Consider the following 19,918-nt stretch of genomic DNA (forward strand, 5'->3'; position numbering starts at 1 on the left):
CAAAAATGAAGGAAGTGATCTAATTTAGCAGCTCATGCTGACACACGCTGGGATTTCCTCACCTTGGCGAAGCAGGATGACTTCCAGTTTCAACATGAAAACATTTCCCAATATCTCCTCCCTCGATCTTCACCTCAGGTCAGAAACGAATCCTGTGTGAGGACATTAGTTCCTCCCGAAAGCAGAACTAGATCACAGTGCTGTTAATGTTGTACACAACTCAAAATGTGCACTTTAAGTTTAATAATTATAGTAACTTTTGATCAGTGTTTTAAAATGTAAAGTCATAAAATGCATTTTCATGAAATACACATGCAATATTTCCACAAATATTGTTTTCTGGTCGATAGGTTACAAGCTACACGCTTTTTGAATTAACTTCCTGTAATAATCAAATGATTCATTGAAGAAAAAGTTACTTTTGTGGATATAAGCAATTTTTACTGCTGAACTTAAGGCATTTATTTATATAAATGTTCTTTGGGGTTCAGCCAATCAGCGTTAAGGAAAATAAATTAGCTTGATTGGCACATCAGCTATTAGCATGTCATGTAGCATTGCGGCTACGTATTTAGCTTCCCAAGCTGCATTTTAAAAAATATTTCAGGTATGAAACATGAAAAAACTGCAAATATTTTAATTTTTCACTTGAAGTTCTGCTAATAATTTTGACCTGCTAAAGTACCGACATGAAGATTTTTATTCATAAACTCGCTTTGCTTTTTGACGTCTATGGAGCTAAAATAAATGTTTATCTTCCAACACCGACGTCTCACTGCTATTTTAATCAGATATTCTCTCCGAGGTGTTTAGAAATTAATATTTGGAATACTTTTTATTTGATAAAGTAACAGATTGCTAAAAAATAAAAATTTAAAAAGCCAAATAAGATTCCATAGTCTCCTTTTTCCCTACATGTGATGCAGCCGCCAGTGTTTTATTGCTACATAAGTGGCTCATTAATGCGTGTTTATTTATGTAATCTGATTCAAACACAAATAAAGCAGTCGGAGTACGTAGGCAGGCAGAAATGGACCTTTTTTTTATTTTTCTCGGGTGATAAACAACAGTGGATTGTCCTGACCAGACCAAACCGGATTAAACCGGTCTAGGCCAGACTAAAATAAGCGAGACACAGTAGAACCAAAATCCAACCACAGCTTACCAGACCGAACCCGCCGGAACCGGTCCAAGGCAGCTGAACTCCCAGAACAGCCAACAGAAAATCGATACTTTGTTTTACTCTATGTAACCATGGCAACAGCCAGCATGGTCCAGTCGGGTCTGGTCAGAAGTAACCTGGTCCGGTAATCTCTCCTCTTTCTTGCTTCCTTCCCTCCTTGGATTGAAGAAGTCAAGGGCACGTCTACTTAATCAGAAGAACAACGGAGAAGCTGATTGGTCCACAAACAGTAAAACCCCGCCCATCAGTTCTCTCCCCCTCCCATTGGTTGCCTATATCATTTGCAAGGATTAGGGCGGGCCTTTCTCCCATTGGTCGCCACAGCCTGAGGCAGAAAAGGCTGTTTCTCGTATATTTTCCTCCTATTGGTCCATTCAAATAACTCGCTAACTGTCAGTCACTCAGCAGCGGCCAATCAGGTTACAGTACCTGCAGAACTTTCTGGAATTATGTAGAAAAAAGAAAAAAAAAAACGATGCACAGGGAGATCAGCCAATCATTTCAACTCATGGGAGGAGCTTCCAAATTTCTTTTTTCTAGATTTCATTTTTTCAATCTTTGTTTTTTGTCCATGTGAGCCGTCCGTCAGTCTCCTTTTTTCCAAACGCAAAAATCAGTGCAATGCATCATGGAAACAATCGATCGCTAGGAGAGGGTGTATCACTACAACTTTGTGTGTGTGTGTGTGTGTGTGTGTGTGTTATGTTGGTATGGAAACATGCTGCGGGGTTAGCGCTCCAGCAGCGGGATGGTGCATCGTGTTAATTTGTTCTGTCCGCGTGTTTAGCTGGTGTCCATGGACTCCATGTTGGCAGAGCTGGAGTCTCTCTGGATGGAGTCAAAGATGGCCGCTAGCTCCTGATTGGACGAGATCTGGGACTGGAACTCTGACATCAGCGGCGACTTCTCGGCCTCTGGGATCGTCAGCAGCGCGACGACCGCTCGCATCGCCGACCGCTTCAGCTCGTCCTGCTTCTCAAACTCCTGTTTCACCGAGTTTGCCTTTACCTGCAGAGAGACGCCATTTTTTATTCTGCTGGTAGGCGGCTGCTCATCTCACCCAACACACTCCAATTCAATTTCTGTTCATGTCGCAGACATTTAAATTGACCCGGAAATTAATAATTTATCAATGTAGTTGGCTAAAATTCTCCAATGTAAAAGTTCAACAATTAGTCACAAATAGTTTAATCCATTCCTGTTGAAAATATGTTTAATTATTTTACGTTTAAGTTGAATACAGTCCAGATCAGGGATGTTCAAAGTGTGGCGCAGGGGCCATTTGTGGCTCTTGAAATTATTATATGGACCTCTGACTACAAGTGGTAAAAAATTGGCCAACAAAACAGAAAACAACTGATGAGCCCCAAAAATTTGGAAATTGTATACAGTTATATACAGATTTCATAAAATTTAGTTTATTGTTGAGAAAGTAAAAACAAACAGCAAAAATCGGAGTAAACTAATTTCTGCATTTTTAATTTGATGAATTTAAAATTTGCCAGACGCCTCTGGTCCAAAACATCTCAACTGAATCAAATCCAAGAATCAATGCAGCATCGACTACAGACAGGATGGAAGAAGCTCAATTTGAGAAGAACCCAGGTGTGTTTAGCAGCTGTACCTTTGTGGTGCAGGTGGCTCTGAGCGGCTCCACCAGTCTGTCCAGTCTCTGCAGCACAGCACTGGGACAAAGTGACGACAGTCTAGCCAGCATCAGGAAGGTCAGCATCTATCAGAACCAACGAGAATTCAACCATCACTTACTGGACCCGACCACAAATAAGAAAAAACACTAACAGGATGAAAACCCATTACTCTGGTTAATGAGGGATTAAATGATGAAGTATTTACTTATTTTGTGTTTTTTGTGGAGTTCTAATAACATTACCACTTTATTCTGTTAATATTGTGGTATTCTCGTATTATTTTGACTTTATTGTCGTTTATTCTTGTACATTTTATGACTTTATTCTTATAATTAAACATAAAAAAATTATAGCCTGGTTCTAATATTCCATCATAGAGTTGACTTGAACTCAATAAATAGAAGCTGTAAAACAAGATGGCCGCCCTGGGTGTGCTGACATCACTGTAAACTATGGAAACCCAAAGGGAAAAAAATCCATATTTTTCAAAAATGAAACCTTCAAAAACCAAAGTCCTGATCGGCCTGAGTAACAACAGAACCCGGACAGGTGTGGTTTCGGGTCGACAGACCCACCTTGATGTCGTAGTGGTCCTTCAGCCCGTCCTCTACGTGGTTCAGGAAGGTGAAGATGTCCAGCCGGTCCAAGCAGCTGTCCAGCAGAGTGTACATGCACTCGAACGCAGCCTTCCTCAGGTCCAGCCCGTCGTCCACCGTGTGTTTGAAGGGACCCATCTCCACCTGCGCACAGCCAACAGTCGGTCAGCCACCTGGGCCTCGCCCACCTGCAGGTCTCCGCCCGGCGCCGGCTGTCCTCACCTCTCGGATCAGCTCCTTCCTCACTTTGGTCTCGTTGTAAAGATGCGGTAAAACTGAGTCCAGCAGTTCTCGGATCAGGCTGGGTTTGTTGTGGGCGGCGGAGTTAAAGGTTACCAAGGCAACGCGGCGCACGTTCAGGTCCGGGTCTTCCAGCGTCTTCAGGAAATCACCTGGGAGAAAAAGCAACCAATGAGGGATCAGACTCTTAACCTTCTACTGAAAATATTCAGTTCAAGTAAAAACAGATGACCACTGAATGGCGGCTTGACCAGTTTCCATGGTTAAGATGCAACAAATCCCATAAAATAATGTATTTACTAGAAACACTATTTAACTTCTTTTCTTTAAAGTTCAAGTCTGACATAACAATTCATGAGAAAAATGGCGTAAACATGAAGAAATGTTGAGTTTAGGGTTGCAACTAACGATTAATTTAGTAATCTATTATTCTGATAAATCTGATAAAAAATTTGGCACATTGTGAAGATTTCTCATGTAATCATTTAAGCTAAAAGATTAAAAATAGTCGTTACTGTTAACACTGTTAAAATTTGCTTTCAAAAGGAATAAAAATCCCACATATTTCGGATAAAAACAGAGGAATTACCTATGCAGTTCTTGAGCAGCGGGTCGATCGGCTGCGGCTGATCAGAGATGGTGAACTTTACTGCCGTTACCACGGAGCTCCTGGCGTACGATGAGCCTGCAGACAGAACCGGATGAACGTCTGACTCTAACGCTACTGGTGTTGGTTATAGGGTGACTGCCGTTCTGCTGACCTGACAGCAGGTATCCCTTGAGGCGGGGCAGCAGGGTTTCCGGGTCGATCAGCGTCAGTTTGCCGAGACATTCGGCCACGACGTTCCTGGTCCCCTCCTCCTGACACTCGCAGTGTTTGAGCAGCAGAGACCAAACCGACTCCACGTAGGGCTTCAGGCCCGACACGGACGCCGAACCTGGACACACACATGTTAAAACCAAACACACACACACTACCACAGGCCTTTCTAACATCATTGATTACAGATTTGTAAAGCAGAAGTGGAGCCTCCTGCACAACCAACAAGAACGCAGCAAGTTGTTTCTGTAAGTCAACAAGAAAACATTTGTCTTTTCCAGCAGCCATTGTATAGCAGTAAAACCAACTGAACAAATGTTCTGGAACTCAGTTTGGGTTGCTAGGTAACGAGTGGAACTCTGCTGAGGTTGCTAAGTAACAAGGTTGTGCCTGCAACTGAACAATCTGGAGAGATGTCTTAATTTACTAATACGTCTAGCGATAAACCAGCATCATCAGATCTCTGGGATTTAAATGCGGTGAACCTGATTATATGATAAACCGGCCTGCCATACACACAGAGCGTCAGCGGACGCTGTTCTTACTGATGATTTCTTTGAGGGAGTGCAGCAGCAGGTACTGCCTCTTGGAGGAGGAGATCTCCTGCAGGACGAAGGGCAGATACTCCGGAAGATTCCCCACCGCGATGCTGCCGAGCGCGTAGGACGCCGCAGACTTCACCTGAGACACAGCAAGCCCGGGTCAGAGGTCAACTCACTTCACACACTCAAATCTTACAAGTTTGGTTGGGCGATACATTTTAAGGAAATGTGGGCAGCCATCTTGTTTTACAGTTTCTGTTTATTAGAGCCAGGCTACATTTTTTTAACAATAATAAAATCATAATATTGGGAAAATAAAGGAGAAACTTTAAAAGAATTCCAACATGAAAAATAAAATCAGGTGTTTTTGCATTATTACCATTATGTAACTTGAAAATGGTCTCAAAACAATATTATCGTTTATCGTGATAAATTCTGGGGCCATTAATCGTCCAGCTGTTAGCTTGTTAGCCCGTTGCAGCAGAAAACTGGTTACGTTTACCTCTTCGCTGGAGGAGGAGAACGCGTCCAGGATGACCGTCTTGAGTTCTGGTTGGCTGCTGAGGTCCACATGGTGTCCCACCTCGCCCAATGAGAGCAGAGCTAGCAACCTGATGGAGTCAGTGGAGCGACTGTTCTTCACATCCTGCATTAACAAAGACAGAAATCAGATTTCACATGCAGAACGTGGAATGATCCAAACTTCCTCCATGAGGTTTTATTGTCTCACCTGGATGAACTGCCCCACCACAGCTGGTCCCTCGTTGGGGCAGGCTCTGGTCAGAGCCGCCACGCATTTGGCGATGGAGCAGTACGCCTGTTTGTGAGGCAGGGCGGCGCTCTGACTGTACACTGGACCCGTCAGCATCCTCAGCAGGTCCATGTAACCCAAACCAGGGGTTTTAGTGGCAACCAGAGCCTGAGCAGAGTTAATTACAATTACGTGATTATCACTAAGTTACAGTCAAAAAGTTCATTTGGTTCAGGATTTATCACTTAATTTTCATTATTCTGACTTACAGCCAACACAAATACTTTGGTCCCGTATCCGGTGAGAACGATACTTTGGTACCGTTCTCACCGGACGGCCAGGTGAGAGAAATGAGTGTGAACCTGGTAGAAGTCGAGCATGGCGGCGAGCGCTCCTCCCTGCAGCAGTGGCGACCGGACCAGCGCGATGAGCTGCTGCAGGATGTTTCCGCCGGCCAGCTGGCCCAGTGAGGACGGGTGCGTCACAGCCAGCGTGGACAGGAAGCTCAGCGCCATCTGAGACACGTGCATGTCGCTCTCCGAGATGAGAGGCGGCAGCTCGGCCAGGACGGCGTCCACCATGACGGGCGTCACCGCGGAGCTGCGAGGCAGAAACAAGCGGTGAGTTGGGCGGAGCTCACGGCGGTGGGCGGGGCGCGCAGGTGTGGCGGCTACCTGTAGTTTCTGAGCAGGATGTCCAGAGCAGCCAGCGTGCAGAGCTTCAGGGCCCGCTGGTTCTTCCTGAGGAAGGAGGCGAGGATGGGAACAGCGTCGGGAAGAACGGGTCGAAGGTCGATTTTCAACGGAGAGCCGGCGATCAGCGTCAGAGCTGCAAACAAAACGTCAACGTTACGCCTGGTGGCAACGCTGCACAGTCCGTACAACCAACAGAAATGCAGTAATTGGTTTCTGGATGTAAGTGAACAACAAAACTCTTGTCTGTTCCAGCAGCCACTGTGCAGCACATACAGCAGTAAAACCAGCTGACCAGACATGTGGAACTCAGATTGGGTTGCTAGGTAACGACCGAAACTCTGCTGGGTTGCTAGGTAACGGGTCACTACCGTTGAAGGCAACTTAATCAGGAGGTTTTTGAAACTGCTCACTTTCCAGACACCAAAAAATATTAACTTACCGCTAAAATAAAAGCTGCATATTTGTTTTTTAAGCTCTTGCTGTTTTTAGAGGCAGTTGAGACCCAAATGGAAGCACAAAAATTTGCAAGATGTGAATTTTAAAACACTGCTAGCTATAAGACTATTTCCTCGATGATGTTGCAATTATCTTAATAAATAATAATCGTCATAATTTAGTTCAAAGATTATAATTCAGTAGAAAACAGCGTATTAATTAGGGTTGAGCATTTATTGAATTATCACTGAAGTGTTTCTTTTAGCTCATGTGTGAATTAGCTGATGCCCTCTGACCTTTGACCGTGGTCAGCCGTGTGATCTCGTTCTTCAGACGCTCCAGAAAGATCAGCAGCGTTCCTGGAAGCTCGCTGGGCAGACGGTCACCTGCACAACCAAACCAGGCAGGAGCAAAAAGTCAAACACTTGATGATGTTGCGTTATGTCTTATTTTTCTTTTTTCTAATGTCACATGATGTGACTGACAGGCGGCCGTTACCTAGGTTACAGATGATCTGCCCCATACAGGAAATGGCTCGCTCTTTGACCTCCTGGTCAATGTCGGCGGCTTTCAGGCGTTTGATCGTGCAGGTGAAGAGGTCGTTGATGTAGGGGGAGGGGTCAAAGCTGTCCGAGCCTTCTGATTGGTTGTCCAGAGGTCTGATCACCTGGAGACCATAAACACGTCAATAAGCACCGTCTGAGCCGCCGAACCAGTTTCAGTCGCTGGTTTGAATCCCACCTTGACGAGCTGCTGGGTGACTAGCAGAGCCTCTGAGGTGATCTTGTAAAAGGGGTCTCCCACGCAGGCCACCACGGGCGGCACGAGGGCGGGGACGTGGGCGTGGAAGGCGTGAGCGGGGTGCGTCACCATGATGACATGGAGGCAAGAGAGAGCGTCGATCTTCAGGTTGGAGCTGCTGGATTTATCGTTCAGAGAGAAGATGATACCTGAGGCATAAAAACCATCACAGGTTAACAATCAGCAATATCACAGGTTTAATAATAACATATTTTCTGCTGGAATGGACAGAAAACATGTATGTTCTATTTTAAATCTGAATGTTTTTTATTATTTTGCTACAAAGTTTTTCCAAACCCTACAGATTTTTTGAATTAGCTTTTTTTGGTCATATTTTAGTTTGACTGATCAAACAAATTTACAGTTTTACTAACCCAACCTGATTGATTTAGGGTGTTTTCACACCTGATCGTCCTGAAGATTTGGGACCAAAATTGCGACATTTGTTACATTTTCAGCTACTGCCGTTTTCTCTCTCATTGGACTGAGTCCCTTTGAGCAACCTGTTCCCCTCCTGACCTGTGGGGGGCGCTGTACTAAGAACCACTGAAGGAAACGACGCAAAAACCTCTGAAGACACTGAGAGCAACTTCCTTCTTCACCAAATGGAAACAAAACTGGATCGACGTCCGATTTCAGCAGTTGTAGAATTTCTTTTTTGTCCACCAGCCATTTCTCCTGCTAGTGCTAATTAGCGAGTTTGTTTTGGTTGTATTTACCCAGAATGCCTGGCGTTGTAGTCCACTTCCTGCTTTTAGAGGAGTCTCCAATACGCCAGGTGTTCGTATTTGCATTCCAGAGTTCTTTGCAGCCGACCAGTGACCGAGGTTTTTAAGCGGACCAGAGTTGCTGTTTTGGTCTGATTAGCATTCAGACCTCACCAAACGAATTGGACTTTCTATGCAAATGAACTCTAGAAAGAAAATGACCCAAAACCTCATCAATGACTCGTCCAGAAGAAGTTTATGGAGTCGCTTAGTCACTAAATCAGCTTTACCAGCTAAGATATCACCTTAAATAAGCCGTTTATTGTCAAAAACTCTATTCTGAAAAATCCTCCTGAGTGATCATGTTGCAAACACTGATGGTAAATTTTGCTGCCATTGGTGGCAGAACCATTTATTGGGTTTGGGGGGTGAAAACTTTTTAATTTCACTGTAAACCTACAGGGTTTCTGTGTTACCTGGTATTAGTACTGGGATGTGCTGCGTCAGCGCTCCTGGGAGGACGTTGACCAGTTCGGTCAACATGTTGAAGCAACACTGCCGGGTTTTCACACTTTTCTCCTTCAGCTGTTTGTGAAGAGCTTTGACGATCATGGGCACCTGCAAAGGGCGAGCAACATTAACAGAGAGAGACAGAGAGAGTGCTACTTCCTGTCACCTGCTTCAGTCTGTTCGGCGGCGCAGGATGCTGATGGTTTCCTGTCACCGTGGGAACGGGTGAGAAAAACCCAGCAGCATCACAAAGTGAGCAACAGTGCCCCCTGCAGCACAGAAACTACACTGCAGACATTGTGGTCCAGTTAAAACATAAAATCTAGACTTTTTTACTAAGATTTTATTCTAAATTATGAAGAAATCAAAACTAAAGTGGATGTTGAATGATTCAATGCTGTTTGCACGGAGCTTTAAAGACAAATAAATAAAAGTTTTGATACATTTGGTGGACCGATACTTTTCCATCTGTCCACCAAAATATCTCAAATTAAACTTTTTAACGTTTGCTCTGACCTCAGCTCGTCTCCCAAAGCTCATCTAAAGTGTAAGAGGTTTTAAAATCAGGTTAGAAATCACATTAGAAAGATGTAAATAAATGGGTTGAAAAAGCCAAAAATATTTAATTAATGGTAAAATAAATGGATGTTTATCAAAAACAAAGAGGAATAGTGCCAGGCTAAGAAAACAAATTTAAATTACAGGAATAAAGTCATGACACTGAGAGAGAAAAAGTAATTTGGAATAATACGAGAAAAAAGTTGTCATAATATCACCAAATTTTTAATAATAAAAGTCATATGACAAAAAAAAAAATTTTAATTAAAAAATAAGTTAAAATGAAAAAGTAAAGCATCTTGTGGTGTTATACTTTGGCATTGATTTTACAAATAAGAAAATACTCCATCTTTTACCGCATCAGCATCTAATTATCAATAGCAGGACTTTGAAACAATTGTGCCTACAACTGTTTATTTTTCAAGTAATATTCTGACTTATTCTGTATTTTTGTGTTTGTTCTGCTAATATATTGACTTTATACTCTTAAATAAAAAAGGAAATTAAAAAAATCTCTTTATTTTGACCCTATAGCTGCTGTAGAAACACGGTTCTGTCCAGATAAATGATAAAAAGTGAAACAAAGTTGATGCTGACGGCGCCATCTAGAGGGAAGAAACTGAATTCCCAGTTTAATTGGGAATCATCACTGAAGAGGAAATAATTATATGATAGATTACTGTAGGGGTGTCAAACTCCAGTCCTGAAGGGCCGCTGTCCTGCAGTTTTTAGATGTGCCACAGGTACAAAACACCTGAATCAAATGGCTTAATTACCTCCTTCTTGTGTAGGTAAGTTCTCCAGAGCCTTGCTAATGACCTAATTATTCTATTCAGGTGTGGTGCAGCAGAGGCACATCTAAAAGTTGCAGGACACCGGCCCTCAAGGACTGGAGTTTGACACCCCTGGATTACTGTCCCTCTCAAAGGCATCCTGACCTTTTACACATTTTCTCACGTCAAAACAACAAACTTCACAGCATTTCATTGAGATTTAATGCACCAGCCCACGAAGTCGAGCATAATGAGCCGCCTGCCTTGTTTTTCCCCACCTGACTCTGCAGCATCGTTAGCGGCGTCTCGCCCTGCTCCATGGCGTCCGGGTCGGCCAGCCAGCTCTGAGCCGGCCGTGTCTGTTTCAGCAGCGACAGGTAGGCGTGGAAAACGTCCGCCTTCACGTTCTCCTCCCTCTCCTGAACACACAGGAAGCAGACGGCCGTCACCGCCGGGACCGGAGAACCGAATATCACCGGACCCGACGCGCGCCACGGCTACGCATCGAGTCCGGAGAGAGACGCCGTAACGCAAAGAATACGGAAACCGACCAACTCGCTTTTTGGTTGCCTAGCAACAACCTGCTGGGTAACAAGCAGTTTCAAGTTCCGCCCCCCTGCCCCCAACTTCTGTTACCTAGCAACGAGTAACTTCCGCAGCAAAGTTTTACTGCTATTTACTGGATAAAGCAGGAAGCAACGCCATTTCAGATATTTAAAATAAAATAACTAATCAAGTATCAATATCGAAACAAGTTGTTCAGCTCAGGGCTAAAAACATAAAACTGTAACGGACCGAATGTTGGGTTCTGTGTAGAAAATTTATTTACCACAAAGTACTTTTGATCTGGCTTCTATATTAGTACACTTTAAATAAGACAAAACTAACTTGCAGATAACCTTTCAGCAAGATTAGGAAATTGATTTAAGTCAATAATTTCTTAATATTATCTTAGCAAACAAATACGATAAAATATTTCATAAAGTATTTAAACTATGTCTCCAACAGGGGCAGTTATGTAAAATTAAATTAACTGTCCAATATAAAAGAAAAATGTTCTGAGTTCTCTCTTTCATCTCGACAGTTTATAAATCTATAAACACAGTTTATAGATTACAGATAACCTTATAGATTTATTTATAGATAGTTTATAGATTTATTTTATGGAGAATATATATTTCACACATTAAAACATTAGCGATTTTCTCCGCTTTAATTTTACAGAGATCTGATAAGAAATAAAGACATTATAATGGTTTTTGTAACAGGTTCCAGCTCATCCTGCGGTAGAAGAGGCTGGTTTGGTGAACATGACTCTGTGTAGTAATGGCGTCTGCAGGTCTGCGTTGCTGGCGCTAGTGGCTAATAGCTGCTGTCCCGTCCAGTGATAAATGTTCGTGTCAGAAAGGTTCGGCGGCAGCAACGGGACGTTTGAAGTTACCTTGAAGCGGCAGACGAGCGCAGGCGAAACGGAGCGGTAAAACTCCGGCAGCATCTCGTGGCGCGTTGAAACGACGGCGTCCAGACATTTGGCCGCCGCCCTGCGGACCTTCCAGCTCATGTCGTCGTCGTCGCTGTATTCATCATCGCTACCTGGACAGGTAAGAGAAAAACGAGCTCAACTAAAACCCAGAGCTGGGCGAATGTTTTATTTTATTGTTTAATCACATTTTTGGTTTTTGAAGATTTAACTTTCTGAAAATCTGGATTCGTTTTTTCCCTCCACTGTTTTTCTTGGATTTCCATAGATGAGCTACGGAAACCCAAGGAATGCATCGACGTAAAAGAAAATCTAGATTTTCTCAAAACTTCTCCTGACCTGGCAAAATATACAATTTTAAAATTAATCTAAAAAAAATTAAAAGAAAATGTTTTTACTTTTGAAACTTTGAGATCAAACTAGAAAATTTATGAATTTTTTAAAGAGCACTTTTGACTTTTCAACAAACTCAGAAATGTCCAAGTTTTTTCTAGAAAATTTATGTTTTTCTAGCACATTTTTGACTTTTCAAGTACAGAAATTTCACAAGTTTTTTCTGGAAATTTTCTGAAATTAATCTAAAACTTCTGGCAGGAATTTGCACCGTTTACTCTTTATTTTTATTGAAAATTCCTCTAATATGCTCCCGTAGGCGTATAACTCACAGGCTGGTATAAAAGCCACTTTTTGAAACTATTTTCTCTCATTTGTAATTTCTTTTTTGAACAGAAATCACATTGTATTTTAAGCCGTATCGTCCAGTTCTTCTGGAACCGCTCCAGTTTCTCCAGGTTGGTTCCAACATGGCGATGAAAACATTTGTTACCCTGGTAGTCTTCATCGTTCTGCTCAGCGTCCATGGCGTTATCGTCCTCGTCTTCATCGTCAAAGTTGTAGTTGGGGTCGTAGGTCAAGTAGCGGAGGCAGATGGAGATGATGGTTGGAACGTGAGGATAAACTTCTTTGGGACACCTGCAGAGAGACGAGTTAAGCCAACAGAAGAAGAAGAGAAAGGAGAAGGAGAAGAAGAAGAAGAGCTGCTGCGCCGCGCCGTACCTCCTGACGAAGGACTCGAAGGCCTGGATGCAGTACTCTCTCAGCTCGTCGTCGTCGACGTTGCAGAACTTCACCACCAGAGGGATGATCTTCTCCAGGTACTCCCCTGAACAGACAGGTCAAAGGTCAGCTCTGCGTCCGGTCAGAACGGTGGGACTCTCCGGGCTGCGTCTCACCGATGCGGTGTCCCGCCTGCCGGCTGATGGCCGCCGTGCACTGGATGTAGGTGCGCGTGGTGGACATGTTGTCGTTCCGGCCCAGCTCCGTCAGCAGATGCTCGATCAGGTCGATGAAGACCAGGTTCCCGCACGACATCACCAGGTGACCCAGAGCCATGATGGTCCTCTGGAAACAGGAAGAAAACACGGTCAAGAGGGATTCATGGCAGCGGATTTAACGTGAGGTTCCTGAATGCACCTTTCTGACCGCCAGCCGGGGGGAAGTGAGCTGAGGCAGCAAGCAGCTGAGGATGGAGGGATGGAAGTTCACCAGCAGGCCGCCTTGTCTGGAAAAACAACAAGTTGATCACCTAAAGCAACATCAGGGGCAGATTTCTTCCATTCACTTTGATTATTACGGCACACAGCCAATCAACACACAGGAAATTAGACAAAAACATATTTTTAACACAAAAATGTGGACATGGTGAAAAGGATGTTGATGTTCTGTAATATGAGCAAAATGCACATTAATCTCACAGTAAATTCAAACATTTTTAAGGCAAGTTTCCAAACTTTTTCATACAAATGAACTAAAAAAAGACTTATAATTTACAGTAGTACATCGGCCATAAAGTCACTTTTCTCTTTAAAACATTTTTTTTTATTGATCTGATGAAATTATATCATTTTAAATCGACAGCTGAAATGTTTTTAATTTAGACTTTACTGAAATAAATTAACTTTTTCTTTTTATACTCTTTATTTTTGTATTTTTCTGAATTGTCTTGTTGCCGAAATATACAAATAAACTTGTTTTGTTTGTTTATTTGATTGATTTTGATGACATCATCAGGAACCTTCTGGTTCCTTTACGTTCCTGCGGCTCTGAGCTGCATCCAGGTGTTTCCTTACCTGCACAACATGTCCGCCATGATGTCCAGCGCCTCCAGCTGCACCGACACGTCTTCCTGTTTGGCGATGGCGCTCGTCAGGCGGCCCGTTATCTTCTTACAAACACTGGCAGCTAAAGCAGAGCCTGGAACACGGACAAGGTAAACGAGTCTCTTATTAAAGTAAATTATATCATTTTCTTGGCAAAAGACAGAAAATGAAGATTATTATTATTAGGAATAGTTTTAGCGTCATGTTTACCGCTGGAGGCCGGCGGTAACTCTCCGATCACGGTTTTGAGGCCGATGGAGGAAATGTCTCGCAGCTGTTCTTTGTCTGACAGCATGTTTGTGCACAGAGTGTCCACGATCGTCTCCACCTGATACTCCTTCACTTTGCTGACCAGCGGCCCCAGGCTGGCGAATCAAACGCACCCACAGTTACCCACAGCAATTTAAACACAAACAGATGCTTTTTTTTTTTTTTTACCATTTGACAGCCAAGTTCTGAACTTCTCCGTTTTTGTCTTCCAACAATTTCAGGATCATTCTCACAACCTGTCAATAATCACAATTAATCGATCGATTAGCCCAGAAACTAAAGCGTTCAGAGAGGATGTCATCCGTACAAACTGACCTTCCTCTCGCTGTCGTCGTCCAGTTTGATCGAGTCTTTCTGAAGTTCTGTCATCAGGTCGTTTGTGGCCATAAACCTAAAACCAAATACAAGTTTAGCCGTTTATTCCCAGGGTTCAAAGGTCAAAGATTCAAATTTTTTACACATAAAAATCTAAAAATAAAGTGAAGATAAATGGAGTCAAAAAGTTAAAACCTGCTACAGGCTGCTGATTCGGGTGTTAGGATGGCCTAGTCAAAGTCCAAACGCACATCTGAGGCCAGAGTTCATGTTTACAGCTGTTTGCCATCCAATCTGACTAAACTTGAGCTGCTTTATGAAGAACAACGAGCAACAATTTCACCAACAATAAAAGTTAAAAATGTGCACATTCTGCAGATGTTTTATCTAACCTCTTTAACTTTACAAGCAATTTTAGAAATATATTAAAAGGTACAAATAAATAATTAAACTCCTCTTTTAAATAAGAAAATAAACATTTTATTTGCTTAATTCCTTTAGTGAATTTGAGCTGGATGAAGCTCAACCTGCCACTTGAGGAGTTTTGGATAAATATATACATTTTACTGCTTTGAATAAGTTATTTTATAAACAAATTGGGTTTTTGGAGTGTGAATACAGTAGTTAGTTGATTGATTGATTGATTGATCAATCATTATTATAAATGTTCAAACATGTTACAAAGGATTTTCAGATGGACCTTCAGCAAAAACAAAAGCATGCCACACTTTTCAGATCATCTTGTTTTCAGTTTTGCTCTACTTTGTGTTGATCTGTCACTCTTCCAAGCTTTTTATTTTTTGTTCATCTTGGTAAAGAATTGCATGAATCAGATTAAGTTTCTGTTTTCTGCACCGACGTTTTGAACGCGGAGAGGAAAACCTGATCAGGGCAGCTGGAGATTCAGAACTCAAACTAGTTTTGGTTTTTAGCTCCAGGAATGAACTCAGTGGCGTCTGGAAAACAATCCGTCTTTATGCAGAAACATAAAACACCAACAGAAATTATGACAGATCTCCACTGTTTGCTTCACATCCAGATCAAAGAAATCTAAAGTTGTTTTTTTATTAACTTCTTCATTGGAGCCTCCTTCCTTTTTTTTTGCTATTAATCCAAATCCTTTAATGCTAAATGAGATCTGCTGACAGCGAGTCCAATCCAATAATCACGCTTCCCTCTGCGCCACATCCTGCATGCACGGCGACTCATTTGCATATGTTTGACAGCGACGCAGCAAAGCTTTAAGAAGATCATTTGTGAAGACTCCAGCAGCGACACTCCACCTAAAAAAAGACATTTCCTCTCCTGCTGAGCATCCGCTGATTTGGTATTAAAGCGCTCCGATAAGAACGACTCCTCAGCTCCGCTCAGCCGAGGTCGCGAACAATTTCCACAGCGAGCGCGGCCGAGGCGCATTTCTTCACAGATTTATGGGACAGAAGCAGCTGCTGTCGAAGCGATGGAGCCGATAACGTCGCCTTGGAGCTTCACCAAACAGGCGGCTTTGCTCCCGGAGTTTGATGAGATTTTAGGAGTTTCACTGCTGCAACTGCGTCTGTTTAATGTTTCAGCTGAAACTTCAAGCAAATGAACCACAACAAGGTCAAATAATTACCAACAAACTTATCGTATATAACACAAAATTATCCAATTATAAGAAATTTATTCTATAGACTATCGCGATTCTGAATTGTTTCTAAATATTTAATAATCAACTTTAATCTGCTGAAGTCTTTGTAAAATTATATTTAGAATCATTCTTTGTTTTATTTATTTTAAAAAGCCATTTGTTCAAGAAACCCTGAAGAAAAGAACCACAGTGTAACAACATAGTCAATAATTAGAAATACAACTTATTTTCTAACAGAGAAACTTTTTGTCCAAACGCAGGAAATAATTATTCTGCAGAAAATCACAATTCTTACTGCTAGGAATTCACAATCGATTCAAAATGTTTAAAAATCGACTTTGGTTTCCTTAATTTGCTGTAAAATTATATTTAGAATAATTCATAGTTTTATTTAACAAAAAGTCATGCAGCTTAACCTCAGACTAATAATTTAAGTTACAGAAATTTCTGCACAAACATTTTTGTTAAAATATAACCTGATGGACTTTGATGCAGTAAGAAACAATATAAAATTGTATTAAAACTATTCCATTTACATTGTCTTGTCTTAATGTCAATCACATGATTTACAATTAATTTTTAAACCATTTAAATAGAAAAATTGGCTTCTGAATTGAATCGTGATTCTAAAAAGGTCAATCAAGATAAATACATTTTAACACCTGTTGACTTGTTTTAATAACAGCATAAAAATGACATTTAAATTATTTATTTTGATATTTGAGAAGAACCCGACGGCCCAACAAGTCAATAATAATAAATGACAGACTAAAGCTACCCTAACATCTTTATTTTCCGTGAAAAACTGTATGATTGGTGATCGCCGATCACCAGTGCCTCGCTGCAGCCTAACTCCTCTTTCCTTCACGCTGCGCAAGCACGCGGCAACAAGTCCTGTCGCGTGGAACTTTACCGCTCTGAGTGGACGGGACGTTTGCGTGTGACGGCGGACAAATCAGGGTAGAAGCACGTCAAAATGCATCAACACAACGAATCTAATATGACATTTAAAAAACGAGATTTTTTATTTCAAACGGAGTTTGGGTACATCAAAGCAGCGATCGGAGCGATCAGAAAGCAGGTAAAGCTAAACAAATAACCTGAAAAATAGTTTAAGTCAACGAGCTGGTGGTCCAACAGCTGGTGGTCCAACAGCTGGTGGTCCAACGAGCTGGTTCTGCTCCCGCTGTTGGACCGTCGCTACGCGCTACTGGTAGTCATACTTTACAGACGTAGCACCGTTTCTGTTCCACCTGCAGTGAACTCTCACACCGAACGTCTGCTTAAAGCTGCAGCAAGTAACAAATCAAAACATATTTTTCATTTGTATTAAAAGTTTTTTAGAGACTTTTTTCTCTGGAAAATCCATCTCCTTTGCCTCCTCCTGGGATTCTGCAGAATTACTCTGCCGAGTCAGAAAGATCAGAGCCAGAACAAAACCATGTCATGCTCTCAGGAAGTTTTGATTTAGTAACCCGGGATTGTTTATTTTGATGCAACCTGCATTTGACTTTAAATGAATGTTTCCTTTTTTACTTGACACTATTTAATAAAGGCAGCGCTGATTTATTTGACTCATGTATAAGTTAGGCTGTCAAGAATCTCACTGTTAAATATTGTTTTACTGATTGCAAGTTTTGCAGTTGTATTTTGACTGAATGGCTGCTGTATTGTGCCTGCAAGTATTTTGCATGTTTCATGTCTAAATTAGGTGAATTTATTGCCAGATCATTTTTTAATTTTGCCAAATCATTTAGTAACATTTATACCTAAAGCAAAAAATTAACATCCAATCCAGGTGATCGGCAGAGATCGGCCTCATGGATGATCGGTATCGGAATCGGCAGCAAAAACCCTGATTGGAGCGTCCCTAATATAAACAACAAGGGCTGCACAAAAATCTGAAAAATGTGTCATTGTGTGTCATTATGTGTCAAAACTGAGCAAAGTCTCATCCACTTTGAGTTTTAGCATCTTAGCCACTAAAAATCTACATGTTAAAGCCAATTCAGAGTCTGATGTATGCAGTGTCTGATTTTCTGACACTTCAGATATTGCATCCCTGTATTGATCTGCAATTTTAATACGCCAACTATGATACGTCGTGCAGCTCTATCCAACTAAATATTCTCTACCAGCATGCTCCGATTAGCATGCAATAACGACTGCGATTCAGTATCCAACGGAGCAATGAATCTCCAGTAACAGTCAGTATTGCAACAAACTTGAATAGGCCTCTGACTGAACATTAGCATGTTAAAAGCAACGCTAAACCAAGACCTTTGCCTTAGCCGCTCCTGTTTAAATCTGTCTGGTCGTATAGTTAGAAAGATGTTGGAGTAGGGGATGAGATCCTTTACCAGCAATGGAAGGGATGGTTAGGTCTTCCTCCTTTTCTCACACAGTTCTACAAGGTTTTAAATCCTTTTTTGTCATAAACTCCAGACTATAACTTCTTCTCCTTCTCTATACAGAACCTGAGAAGTTGCCAGGAATTTACCAACTACCCATAATGCATCCCTGTGTGATGATGTCTTCAGGGATTCCCTGTGAGCTGGTCAGGTAAGTGTTAAGAGGAATAAGTGTGAGAAGTCTCAGAAAATGAGTTGAATACCCCAGATGTCAGGTCCCTGAGCAACACTGGATACTAAATACAATATGGCCGCCTCCTGTATGTGACACAGTGACTGCTGCAGAAACAAATATCTTACCTGAACCCTAGTGGACCTCTCTCTCATTAAATCCGTCATCCATAGACAAAACTGTTCCACCTGTCAGAAAACGCGCTGTACAGCTTCTGAATGCCTTAAACCAACACAAGCCATGTTTACTGTGTTGCTAATGGTAGTTAGCATCGCTTCTGATCACAACTTCACCGTTAAATCCAACCGGCTTCGTATCGGAACACGGTTAAGTTGGAGGTGACGTCATCCCCGGACCTGAGTTCGGGGTTCAGACCCAGCTGTAGTGCAGCAGAACCTCACAGTTGGTTCTGCTGCATGACTGAAGCTGGTGGCGACCATCTAGCAGGCGGGCTAGCTGCTAACCAACGGCCGTTAACCCGCAGTTTAGCTGTCTGTTAACCAGCATCTGCAGCTGGTTAAAACCTTAACGACCCGATCGTTACCCTGATAACCAGCAGCTGGCAGCAAAACACTGGCTGTCACATCAAATCTAACCCGAGGATCGGGCCTAACTACCAGGCTAACGGGTGACGATGATCAGACAGGTGGAAGCTAGCAGCTAGCACATTAGCCTCAGGCCTTACTAAGGCTGCACTGCGTTTAATCAACAACAGCAGCGGGTTTAACAGGAACCTAGAACCGACCCATAAAGCGGAACCACTTGTGCCGATTTTACCTGAAATCTTTGTCGCTGGATGTCATTTTCTCCAGCAGGTTGGAGATGTGGTACGAGGCGCTCGCCATGTCGGTGCTGTTAGCTGTTAGCCTCCCGCTAGCACACTGCGCTCAGTGAGAGTTCCTGCGAGCCCCGCTGCGTGTCTCTGCGTGTTTCTGCGTGTGCGTGATTTTTTTAAGACTAAAAGGGTGTGTTGTTGCTGCTGAAGCCACCGTCCTCTCCGTCTACAGCGACTGTCGCATCCCGGGGCGCGGAGTTTGTTTGAATGGAGCAGCCGTTTCTCTCTGCAGAGGGGCGGAGTGATTAGGGATGGACGCAGCGGGGTCGAAGGTCACGGCTCCCACATTTTGTTGCTGTTAAAAACAGTGCTGTATTTTCCGGAGGCAGGATTGACGGTTTTCTTACCTGCTTTTTCTATTTTTACCAAAAATATAATTAATCGGA

General features: G+C 42.4%; 1 protein-coding gene and 1 long non-coding RNA gene across 3 annotated transcripts; one reads left to right on the plus strand and one right to left on the minus strand.

Annotated features, from left to right (window-relative positions):
• Positions 1–1,013: 1,013 nt before the first annotated feature.
• On the minus strand, positions 1,014–19,790 carry cand1 (cullin-associated and neddylation-dissociated 1). Of its 2 annotated transcripts, none has more exons than XM_008400809.3 (26): positions 19,475–19,790; positions 14,485–14,560; positions 14,338–14,405; positions 14,110–14,264; positions 13,870–13,993; positions 13,214–13,301; positions 12,973–13,141; positions 12,797–12,902; positions 12,567–12,712; positions 11,702–11,853; positions 10,539–10,679; positions 8,896–9,037; positions 7,653–7,861; positions 7,410–7,578; positions 7,208–7,297; positions 6,456–6,609; positions 6,144–6,381; positions 5,761–5,949; positions 5,533–5,676; positions 5,034–5,169; positions 4,430–4,606; positions 4,258–4,353; positions 3,651–3,820; positions 3,408–3,572; positions 2,808–2,915; positions 1,014–2,191 (listed from the first exon to the last, which is right to left on the minus strand). In XM_008400809.3, the coding sequence occupies exons 1-26, from the start codon at positions 19,540–19,542 to the stop codon at positions 1,967–1,969; spliced, it is 3,705 nt and encodes a 1,234-aa protein (XP_008399031.1). In that variant the 5' UTR covers positions 19,543–19,790; the 3' UTR covers positions 1,014–1,966. The 2 variants fall into 2 exon arrangements, with proteins under 2 accessions (XP_008399031.1, XP_008399032.1); XM_008400810.3 differs by lacking the exon at positions 19,475–19,790 and adding an exon at positions 18,826–19,145.
• Positions 2,131–4,643, plus strand: LOC145550134 (uncharacterized). The gene is made up of 2 exons (XR_014085991.1): positions 2,131–2,222; positions 2,689–4,643. It is a non-coding gene; the product is annotated as an uncharacterized LOC145550134 (long non-coding RNA).
• Positions 19,791–19,918: the final 128 nt, after the last annotated feature.

The sequence above is a fragment of the Poecilia reticulata genome, chromosome 23 (genome assembly GCF_904066995.2).
Source record: "Poecilia reticulata chromosome 23, P_reticulata-male-v2, whole genome shotgun sequence".
NCBI classification, from domain to species: Eukaryota; Metazoa; Chordata; class Actinopteri; order Cyprinodontiformes; family Poeciliidae; genus Poecilia; species Poecilia reticulata.

Coding starts and splice junctions, on each gene's coding strand:
- cand1 (XM_008400809.3), bottom strand. CDS start 19,542: ATGGCGAGCGCCTCGTACCACATCTCCAACCTGCTGGAGAAAATGACA. Junction 13,994..14,109: donor GTTACCGCCGGCCTCCAGCG/GTAAACATGACG, acceptor TCCGTGTTCCAG/GCTCTGCTTTAGCTGCCAGT. Junction 7,862..8,895: donor CATCCCAGTACTAATACCAG/GTAACACAGAAA, acceptor TTTATGCCTCAG/GTATCATCTTCTCTCTGAAC.